The sequence below is a fragment of the Parasteatoda tepidariorum genome, chromosome 3 (assembly GCF_982258835.1).
Source record: "Parasteatoda tepidariorum strain Cologne lab strain chromosome 3, Ptep-v5.0, whole genome shotgun sequence".
NCBI lineage: Eukaryota > Metazoa > Arthropoda > Arachnida > Araneae > Theridiidae > Parasteatoda > Parasteatoda tepidariorum.
Window position 1 is genome coordinate 40,429,565 of NC_141757.1, and position 11,886 is coordinate 40,441,450.

At 28.2% G+C, this 11,886-nt stretch overlaps 1 protein-coding gene across 1 annotated transcript; it reads left to right on the forward strand.

Moving 5' to 3' along the window:
• Nucleotides 1-70: 70 nt before the first annotated feature.
• Nucleotides 71-6,899, forward strand: LOC139425146 (uncharacterized). Its single transcript, XM_071178512.2, has 3 exons — nt 71-323; nt 2,060-2,162; nt 6,751-6,899. The coding sequence occupies exons 1-3, from the start codon at nt 243-245 to the stop codon at nt 6,804-6,806; spliced, it is 240 nt and encodes a 79-aa protein (XP_071034613.2). The 5' UTR covers nt 71-242; the 3' UTR covers nt 6,807-6,899.
• The last annotated feature ends 4,987 nt before the right edge of the window (nt 6,900-11,886 follow it).

The following is an 11,886-nucleotide window of genomic DNA, read 5'->3' on the forward strand; positions in this document are numbered from 1 at the left end:
AAACATTTTACGAATTGCATCGGTTTAAATTTATTTGGAGTCTTAGTGCGCATTAGTTCCCTGAAAATATATAGCGTGTTTCTTTTGCAACATTAGTGAGCAAGTTGGCTCAAGCCTGAATTTCCTCAAATTAATTTCTTGCGTAAAATGTTAAGCATTATATTAAAATTCTTTTGTAGATTTATATAACTTATATTTTAAATTCTCGCTTCTTATGTTGCTTGAGAAATAATGCAATTAATATGTCGAAATGGGTTGGTTTCCTGATGGTCTCGTCAGGTGTTTGTTTACTAATTGCATTAACTTTAAAGCTACTTGTTCAGGTGATTAATATTCTATTTCAAATAATTATATATAGACACTATTATTATATGTTCACTTCTTCAATATCATTTGAATATATTTTGTATCAAATAAAAAATGGTTTAAATTTAAAAATAAGTAAAAGAAAAAGCAATTGCCATAACAACACATTAAAATTAATTTATCAAAAAATTTTTTATGATTTTCAATAAATCGAAAAATTTTGAATTTTTATGTAAGTGTAGCTAATTTTATTTTCAACACTTAAATACAATCGGTTTTATATAAACTTAAATAGTATTCATTAGCTTCTCAAATATATTATGTTAATAGCTCTTGCTAAGGAAAAAAAAATTAAATTAATTTCTTAATGAAAAATTAATAATGAAATTTTTAAATCAAAAAATTTAGTCAATTATTTAAGTTAAAAGTATCTTTTCATGTGTTTTAATTTTCAAAGTTTACTGGGTTATTCCTCAATTTTTCGTTGTTTTCACAGTTAGTGATGAGTGGAGATCTTTTCGTATCTTGATATATCGAGTCAATTACAATCGCAAAGGTGCTACATAGATTTTAAATGCATCAAAAATACACCTGTAAAGGTTTGCTCGGAGATGGCTATACCTTTCAAGTTGGTCTCCTTATGGGATTTTTTTTTTTTTTAAATTTCTCATGATCACTGCCCTGAAGTCGCCAAAACTTAGCAAATAATTGGGCATAAATCATGATATGGAAATATTCCCCAATGAATCTTTTTTTTACTTAAGGTCCAATTTACTCAGATTATGTTTTTGGAGCTTTTCTAATTACTAACTGTTAACTTTTTAAATTCACAAAATGTTTCTAAAAGAAGTGATTGACAATATGCATCATAAGTCTAATGTGGGGTAAAAAGTAATTGATTTTGAATTTATTTTAACAGTAAAATTTAAATTTTTACATATCAAAGTCTCCATTTTCTAGAAAAAATATTTATATATTCTGTTATTACTATTATTTTATCGAAACTAAAGTGAATGGCACAAACCTAAATTGATTTTGAAATTGCATCTAAAAAGAAATATTTTAAGCAAATGTCACATATACAAAAATTTCATAAATCAGTAATGAAAATTCTTTACAAAAGCTTGAAGAAATTAAATGTTTTTTTTTTTAAGAAAATATTAATAAAATTGTGTTTAAAAGACATTTTTATTAGTTTAAAATAACTTGTTTCAAAATTAGGATAAGAAAAATTATTTTTAAGATTAGAATTTGTGTAATTATCAAATTTAATAACATTTGTATATTTTATACAAATTGAAAGGTATTATGTAATTATATGAACAATGAATAGATCGGAAATTTTTTCTTAAAACCTAAAGTCATTGATTGATTAAAAATTAAAATAGTATAAATCTTTTTCAAAAATTATTTTTAGCACAATTAGAAAAATGTTGACCAATTTTTTTTTTAAGAATTAAAATAACAACAAACCTTCCATAGAGTTATTGAAATTACTGCATATTCTAACCGAACTAAATAAGTACTATTATTGAACTGCATTTTTATTCTCTTCCTTTTTGCTTTGATAATATGTTATGCAGAAATGAAAAATAAAGAATAAGATTTTATTTTCGATAAATAAATGTTTTTTTACAAAAATAAACATTTATTTATGAAATCCTCACAAAAAGCTTACAAGTTGTACAGATTTCCAGTTAATCAAAACATGTTTCGAGCTAACATTTTATTTAAAAAAAATATTTAATTGCAGCCTTTCATCACAGAAGATAGTGCTGTTCATGTTTATTTTCCATCAACTGAGCTTGTTTTAGGCACCCCTATACTTCTGGGTGTGTTATTTTTCTGTGGTTTTGGTAAGTTCAAATTTTTATACATTTTCATTTTGTATTGATGCATTTTAACACGAAACATGAATCCTTTTTCCTATTTACACAAGGAGAGAGAACAGGTTGCTAAGAGGAATTTATTAACATTCGCTCGATAAGACAACAAATGATCTAAAGTGTCAATCAATGTTCATGTAGTAAATTAACTTTATGAGGTAAAATCCCAATCACCATTAGATTTATTTTTGCCTTGCTCTAGAGTTTTCTACGTCCAACATGGTCTGCCTGAAATTAGGTTACTAAAACTGTAGGTGACATGTCTGACAATTGACAATTTTATCCAGTTGTAACCATGGTTTTAACCGTCATGTCAAGAAAAAACTTTTTGGCATTTGTCAAAAACCTAAACTTTTTGTGTAAAGATAATTTTTAGCTATTATAAATAAGTACGTATTTAATATTTTATTACAAGTGATACATATAAAATTACAAGTGATCAATCAATTATGTTAAGTCTTTAAACTCTCTTTTTGTTTCGACAATTACTGTCAAAAACCTGAATTTTGGTGTAGAAAACATTAATTGATTTTAAACAAAAATGTGTATACAATTGCAATTTATCCAATCCACTAATTTGTTTAATTATTGAAAATAAAAATGCAAAAACCATCATCTTAACAAGAACACTTAACAATCATCTTGCTTGTTAAATGTAAAATCATATTTTATTTACTGCCATTTTAGCTCCTCCTTCACCCAAAGTTAATCAAAAATTAGTTTTGAAGCCCTCTGTACTCATTTTTCAGTGTTTAAGTATTCTTCATTTTTCAGTATTGTATGAATAAGACTGAAATTCAAAACTATTCTTTCGATAGATGCTGAACTGCATTGACTATATTATATACTTAAACTATTGTAGCATAATAAAATAACATGTAATTAGGAAAGTTTTTTTAATAAATAAACTAAATATTGAGAGTAACTAAATAAAACCATTGAATTGATTGTTTGAAAAAATTATTCTCCTTTAAGCAATCGTTATACTTTTTGTAAATTATGATTAGTTTTCTGTTAAGAGAAGATGATATTAGTCGTGATTTATTATAAATACTCATGTACTTAGTATGAGCAGGGGTCAGAGCCTAATATTTCCTCAGAATATAGTTTTTAGATCAATAGCTTTTTCGAGGTATTTTTTGGTAAGTAAAGTTTATATATTGTTAAAAAAAAACTTAAACTAAAACAAAAAAAAAAAAAAAATTTATTTGATTTTTTTTCACAATGCTTGAATAAACGAGCATGTGTGTTAAAAATAATAGAAGTCAAAATATAATGAAATAGTAATAATTTATTAAATTAAATTTCAAGTCTCACTCATAAACTTAGGGAATTCCAACTAATAATGCCCAAGTTGACGTGTAATATTTTTTTAACTTGGAAAAATTTAGACAAAAAATTTTCCAAGTGCTGCCTGAATTTCCCCTTAAACCTCATTTGTGCAGTTGAACATATTCTTTTTCCCTGCACATAAGTAATAACAAATATTAAGAATTTTAAGAAAAAATTATAAGTTGAGATCAGACAATTATTGGCTACAATTTTGGTCTAAGAATCTACTAAAAAAATCTTAATCTAAAAAATCTACAAAAAAGAATTAAAATCAGTATTTAAATTTATAATAACTAACAATTCATAGTAATTATCAGTAATATAAATTGAATGATTTTAATATAACAAAAAGTTTTGGTATTAACATATTAAAAATACCTTGTTTTTAGAAAAACCATCAATAGTTTCAATTTTGGGTATATTTTTTATTTTGGGTAATATAAATCATAATTGTAGTGCTATATAATGCAAGTATTGTGCATGGTGCATCATGATTTTATTTCAACTAAATGTTCCCTATGAGAAAAAAGAAATTTGGCCCAGGCTTTTGACAGATTTAGACTGTTTTTGGCAGGTTTTCAATGCGTCATGTCAAGAAATAGTTTTTGACAAAAAAACCCAACCCTGTATGTCACAAAACTTGTGAGGTGAAGTCTTGTTCAAATGGGTTATAAAAGAATACTTAATTCTGTTAAAGTTAATATTGTTCACAGAACTTGTTAGATCTATTTTCCTTAATGCCCAATATTAAATTTATGTAAGTAATATTTTCAATCATTATATATTTATTATTTTATCAGAGCATGTATTTATTTTATAGTTTTTTTTCCTGTTTCATTTATAATAAAGTTTTTTTTTAACATTTTTCCTGTTTTATTTATAATAAAGTTTATAATAATATTTTAGTATCTCTTACAATATATCTAAAACTATTTGATTTAATTAAATTTTTCTGTGCTTAATCAGCTTGATTATAGTATATCATATAAAAAGTATTTCTCGTTAATTTCAAAACACCCTTTTGAAAAAAAAAATTATTTTAACAGAATTTAAAAAATGAAGGTACCAATTTTTGTTTACTAAATTTATTCAACAAAAAAACAAGTAGGAAAAATTTAAAAATATTTTTAATTTAAAACTACTTTCTAACTCCTCTGAAATAGATAATTGTGTTTGTTGTAATACTTGCTAACTTGTATTTTAATTTTTAAATTCCTCATGAAATGTTTTTTCTTCACATAAATATGAATTCCGTAATATTAAAATAGCCATGTAATCTCTTTTTTTATTTTGGTTTGTTTCCTTATTAAATTATTATCAAATTTAATTTATAATACTATTTGATTTAAGTTAAAAACCTTTGTGGCAAAATAGCTGATTTTGTCTCTTGGGTGATCAATCTGTTATTAACCATCCTTACAACAAAAAAAATTCTATATTGCAGACTATATTAATCTGTTAAAAATTATAGGAAATATTGTTTTCGGAAAAAGCCGATATAAAACCAGTTATCGAAAATATCCATGGATAGTTTTCCTATTAAAGTCATTTCTGATAGTTTTTAGAGACTTTCTTCACATTTTTTTTAAGAAATTTTAGGTCATCAGCATCCTAGCCCTGGTTATAAAGCAGTTTTAAAATTTTACCCTATAATCCTTAAATTCGTGTTTGTTTAAAGCATGCAGCTACAATTACTATATAGGAATGAGATTTTTCCTCTTTTTAGCGGATTTCCGCTTTTTCTCGCTTTTGTCTGTCGAATTTCAGACTTTTTATCAAAAACTCCAATACTCTTAAAGTTTTTTTTTCTTCTTTTTTTTATCAGTTTTTCTGAAAATTCAGTCGTTGAAATAAAATAATTCTATTTATTTCCGATTTTCAAAGATAAACCGAAAATTCAATCAACGTAGCTGCCAACCCTTTCGTACTTTTAGCTATTTTCTCCTCGTATACTCTCAGAAAATAAGATTTTCTGTTTTTTTGCCCGCCTGCCAGATAGCTCGCATTTTCGTATAATTCAAACGTGGCTACTTCCTGTTTGCTGGCGCGAAAGCAAACAAAATTTAAAAAAAATAGCGGTGGATTTGGATTTGGGGTGAAAATATTTATTTCCTCATTCAATTAATCTTGTAAATTTTTATTTATTATGGCTAAACAAAGACAATACAAAAAGCCTTTTCGAAATCCCAAACTCAGAATCTGCTAATATCTTGACTCTTATTGACGCGATTTTAATATCAAACATAGATTTTCTTATTCACCTGATTTAAAAATCCAATCTCGCTATTTATATTTACGCGTTTTTAAAATCACGATTTTATTATCAAACATCGATGTTCGTATTTACCTGATTAAAAATTTGCTCGCTGCTATTCTTATTTACGAAATTTAAAAATCCAATAGCGATTTGCATTTACGCGTTTTTAAAACCCTATTTGGTGATTCTTATTCACGCGAGTTTAATATCCAATGTCGTGATTCGTTTATGCGGTTGTAATATCAAACATCAATTTTCGTAAAAAAGAGGAAATCCAAAAATGAATATATTTTTTTTTTTTTACTCTCTGACTTCTCTCATCCCTGAATAGAAAAAAATGTAAATAGACACAAGTTATATAACCATGGAGGTAGAAAAAATATTGCATCTAATTGCAACTCACTAAATCAATTCTTAAAAATAAATCTGTAATGAATAGAAAAATATTTAATTACTTTGAGTGAATATCATTCATATTCTTTTATCCCCTGCTTTTATTGTTATCTTCCTCTAAAAATGTAGCTTTTTTGTTCACTTCTTTAAAAATTTTACTTTAAATATTAGGATTTACAATTAACCAAACTTTTAATTATTCAAAAATTAGTGAAAAATTGGGTTATATTCTAATTAATTATAAAATTTTGATATTGTGATAAGTAGGTTATTGGGAAATCATTGTATGTTTGTATTATTCATGTTTGAATTGGGAGGGAAAAAAAGTCTTATATTAGCAAATTATGACCAACTTTTTAATGATTCATCAAAATTTGATTACCCCTTTAATTTCGAAATTTAACTATTTTAAGGTTTTAATTGCTAACTGTCTAATTGCAAAGAAAATTAAACTTCGTTTGGACTGTTATTTTTGTTTTATTTTCACTTTTTTTATTGCATTGTGTTTTAATAAAAAAATTTTTTAATTTTTCTCCTCATTTTTTTTATTCAAGTATTTTCTTTTATATGTTTTAGGTTTTTACATTGTGCGAGAAATGTTGGCTGAAGATTCTCCGTTTTCAATTAAATGACTTTTTTCGGGATTATTTTATTTTAGTTTGTGTTAACCTAATGTTGTCATTTTATGAAATTTTATTTTAAATAAATGTGATATTTTAACTATTTCTCTGCATTGTTTTCACTCTTTTTATGTCTGTGTAAACGCTGTAAACAAGTAAAAAAATTAAAACGTTGTTTGTACTAAATTTGTTTTGTAAAGTTACATTAATAAGATTGGATTAACAATGAATTGTTATTATATTTTTTATAGGTTATTAAGTTGCAGGGATGAAAATCTTTCGCTGATCCGCAATTTTCGAAATTACCCTCCTTTTTTTTTTATTCACTTCCCTAATAAAGAAAAATACAAATTAAATTTTTTACAAAATCAATCACGTTTGATGCAACGACTAAGATCATCAAATTAGACAAAATAAATACATAAACAAAATGCAGAAGAAAAATTCCATGGAAACGTAATTTTCTATTGCAAAAAAAATTTCATTTGGTAGTGATAGGTATAGTTTATATAAGCCCAGGGGATACCATATATTTGGAACAGTATATCAAAAAAATCAACAAGAAAATTCTACGAGTATCGAATTACATCGAGTACTACGAGTAATTAAAAGCCTGGATTTTCCAAATATAACTCCTTTGTTTAGAAAAGTCTTTGTTTTGTCTGTCAATAGAAGGAATAGTTATAAATGCGCATAATAATAATGCATAAAGAAAAATTTATTGTGTGCGTAACTTTACAAAAAAAAAAAATTTTTTTTTCTTCCTTTCCCTACATTTTATTTTAGTTCCTAGAACATTGCTTAAAAAGCGAAACAATTTTATACTGTGTACAGAGCGTGACTAAGGCAGGGACATACGGGGCAGTTGTCCCGGGCCCCCAAATCGAATAGAAAGTTTATTCTAAGTTTCCTTCTTTAATGAACTTTTTTTAAATAAAGTATCAGTACAGTGTAAAATTCGTCAGTTTTATGTTAGCTTCTTCATTAATTTATCGTATGAACACAATCTATATTTCGTAAATTCATGGCTTTCTAGCGTGGAATTCAGCTAAATTTTCGCAATTGCGATAAAACAAATTTGGCCAATCAAAACCTGTATTTTAACATATCGCATTTTACAATATGTTTACAAAAATACAGGCTTCTGATTGGCTTAATTGAGTCATCGTAATTGCGAAAATTTAGCTGAATTCCGCTCACATGTCAGGAAGGATGTGAATTTTTCGCAGTTCGATGACAAAGTTAACAATCAGAAAACTGCATTCGGCATGATAGACTTAGAATTGACAGAAAATCAGTAAAATGGACAGAACGATATTTCGTTTGGCCATTGGAGGGTGAGGGACTTTATAGCTATTTTAGGTTCCAATTTTCTTGTTATGAGGTGAATGTAATGAGATGAAAAATTTAAATATCTCCATACAGTTTATTTCTTCATTACTAAAGTAGAGAAGCAGAGGGGGCCCTAAAGAAGCTTTTGCCCGGCACTAATTAGGCTAAGTCGGGCCTTAACTGCGTACCAAATTTTTTTTAATTTACATGGTCTTTCCATTAAAAAAAAAAAAACATTTTTTTACGATGACATGACAAAAAATAATCTGAAATAAAAAGAACTATTTGAATATGTTTAAGTGATGCCACAGGAAGTACATACGTAACAATAACTGTACTTTTTACCTTTCTCTTTTATAAGGTTCATAAATTGTTTTATTTTATAATAACTTTCTTATGCATAATAACTTAATGCACAGTGTGCCAAAAAAAATCGAACCACCCTGAATAACTTTTGATCTAATCGGATCTTCACGTTCTAGGACTCAATCTTAATGGTTCGATGGGAATTAAAGAAATAAATCTTTAAATAAAATATGCTAATTATTTAGTGCAGACAATATTAAAAGTTACGAAATCCGACACAAAAACATATATATTTTTTTTTTTTAATAAACATACCTTTTTTCGAGGGATTTGGATTTCTGATTGGATTCTGATTAGCAGTAATCTGGGATTCCCAATCAGTCCCCCGTTTGATCCAGTACCGTCTTTACGTATGGGCACACCCGGGCAGTGCCCAGGGGCCCCAGGCACTCAGGGGGCCCTTAAGAATCTTACTTTTTATAAATTGTATTAAAAAAAAACAACTAAGAATAAACAACTTTGCATTATATAATTTTTAAAATAAATCCCAAATAGCAAAATATGGTTTATTTTCACTCAGCAAAAACCTTTTAATGTAAACCTAAAAAGGTTGGTTATGCGATGTGGCTTACGTGTAAATCTTCTAACCTTAAAACGAGATCTGTGGCAATCTGCTCTATTATACGCACATTACCCTAGTCCAAAACCTTGGAAAACAACCTTCTATATAAAAACCTTAAATCTAGGTTGACTTAGAGTTTTCAAGCGTGAAAAAAATCCTTTATTAGAGCCAGTGCCGTAACTTCACCCTTCGGGGCCGTGGGGCTCAAATTTTTGCCGGGGCCCTTTCTAAAACTTTGTGTACTCCATCTCTAATCGTCATTTTAGCTATTTATGTATCATGTTGATTAATATATTTATGAAAATAAGCCACTTGTTCACATAGAAATGGGATTACAAAATATTGTAAGTTGTAAATTTAACACTAGAATGTAAAATGTTATATTTAAAAAAATTAATTTTTAATTACAAAAGACAAATAAGTGTTTAAGACTTCAAGACACCAAAAAATAATTACGAAACACATACTAAATACAGATTTTAAATGCATTTAATGGTTCTAGTTTGGTAGATAGATTTATACACTTAAGTTTGTTGAGAAAGATTATAATACATCAGTTTGCATTAAAATAAATGTCTAGAAAAAAGATTTCATATTTAAAATTTTAGATTAGTTTCAGTTTTTGAAAAATATTTAAAGTAAATTGTAAAATAGATTTCATAGTAATGAAATTTTTAAAAAAGGTGAAAAGAAAAAAAAATTAATATAAAATTAAAAAAAAAGTCATAAAATTAATATTTGTAATTATTAGTACAAAATATAAATCCATTCATAATTTGAAACACAGTTCACTAAATTTGCTAATCTATTTTTAATTAATAAAAATTAAATAATAAATTATAACAATTTTAAAATTGCTGAACATAAATCTCTCTAAAATCAGAAATAAAAAATTTCAAAACTTAAAATTAATTTCTCCTGGCCTCTGTTGCCGCAAATTCATCAATTATATCGCTGAAATCAATATTTCGTGCTCTTTCGTTTTCAATAGACAGTAGAGCAAGTCCATTCAATCGATCCCGTCTCATCGAACTTCTCAAATAATTTTTTATAAGTTTCAATTTTGAGAAAGTATAACAACAAGTATAATCTCTACACACTGTCACACATACATCCTTAATCCATTATAGTGATTTTTTTTAGTAACTGAGAATTTTTAATGTTTTTTCTTTTCTTATTTCAAATTTTATTGTCGTAATCTAAATGTCGAAGTCATTAACTTCTCTGTTAATTTCTTAATTCAGTGAGATTTTCATACAAAAATTTCTTTCAATTTTAGTTCAAATGGGCGAGCAATTAGTTATCTCATACACATATTACAGCTAAGCAATTGCATTTGAAAGAGATGTTTAACAACTACTATTTATATTTTAGACTTTCCTTTCCTCCTAAACCAGTCGTTTATCATCATATAGGTCAGTCATTTTAGATATAAAATAAAGTTTCAGAACTTCCAAGTGTAAAAGTCATTTTTTTCAAGTGTTACATTAGAATACTAGGAATAAGCATAACAAGAAATTTTTATGATATAGCATAGTATAGTAACGTTAGAATTTTCTTTCAAATGTTAAAGGGTAGGATATATTAATTTTAAGACATTATTGAAATGAGGAAAAGAAAGAAGAAACAAAATATCTCGATTTGACTAAGATTTCTTACATTTTGAGAAACGAACAGTGCTTGTAGAAAAAGATTCTAAGTTTGAATTTTAACGTTTTGTCTGCATATTAAGACATTTTTACTTATTTTCACTTTTTACATATTCTTGTCATCTAATTTATTGTAACCAAGATTTTAAAAATATGATTACTAGGAAATAAAATTTTTATAATTTATTTTTGGTTATTTCAATAACGTATCATGACTTTCTATCATCTTTAATTAATAAGTTAAAATACACAGTCCAGTCACATTAATGTGACCACCACCTACTTTCGACGTCAACGTGAAATAATCAATCACAGAGTGCATGTGGCAGCACATTACAGTGTATTGTATATATTGGATGTCCTAGGGCATCGAAAAGCATTTCAGTCGTTGGCGCAATGCAGAAACGTAGCGATTTATACGACGTCCAAAAGGGCATGATTATTGGCTTTCGGACCAAGGGTGGAAGCATTTCGGAAGTGACTGATTTTGTGAACTGTTCACGTGCCGCCGTGGTAAAAGTATACCGTGCATGGCAAAATGGCACTATACAAAGCAAGCGGCGTGGCACATGTGGTGCACCACGGGCCAAAGATGGCAGAGGCGAATGAAGGCTACGGAGATGCGTTCAGACGAATAGACGTGCAACTGTTGAGCAACTGACCGCCCAAATGAACCAAGGGGCTACCAAGAGTGTATCCTCAACAACTGTTCAGCAAACGTTGCTACGCATGGGCCTCCGCAGCAGACGCCTGGTTAATGCACCCATGCTGACTGCTGTTCATCGGTGACAAAGGCTGGAATTTGCACGCCAGTACCGCAACGGGACGTCCACAGAGTGATAACAGGTGGCTTTTTCCGATTAATCACATTTTAGCTCCATGGGACAGATGGACGTTGGCGTATACGGCGTGAAACGTCTGAAAGCAAACACCCTGCAACAATTGCCGGAAGGCTGCAGGCTGGAAGAGGGAGCGTTATGGTTTGGGGAATGTTTTCCTGGCATTCATTGGGTGCACTCATCATTGTGGAAGGCACTATGGATCAGTACAAGTACGTATCTGTCCTTGCGGACCACGTCCACCCCTACATGCAAATGATTTTTCCTCAGAATGATGGCATCTACCACCAGGACAATGCGAGGTGTCATACAGCTCGCAGTGCATGTGCGTGGTTCGAAGAACA

What these genes read in the sequence shown, in the direction of transcription:
- LOC139425146 (XM_071178512.2), top strand. Translation starts at nt 243, where the DNA reads ATGTCGAAATGGGTTGGTTTCCTGATGGTCTCGTCAGGTGTTTGTTTA. An exon ending in CTTTAAAGCTACTTGTTCAG is followed by an intron (nt 324 to 2,059) that starts GTGATTAATATT and finishes ATTTAATTGCAG; the next exon opens with CCTTTCATCACAGAAGATAG. An exon ending in GTTATTTTTCTGTGGTTTTG is followed by an intron (nt 2,163 to 6,750) that starts GTAAGTTCAAAT and finishes TATATGTTTTAG; the next exon opens with GTTTTTACATTGTGCGAGAA.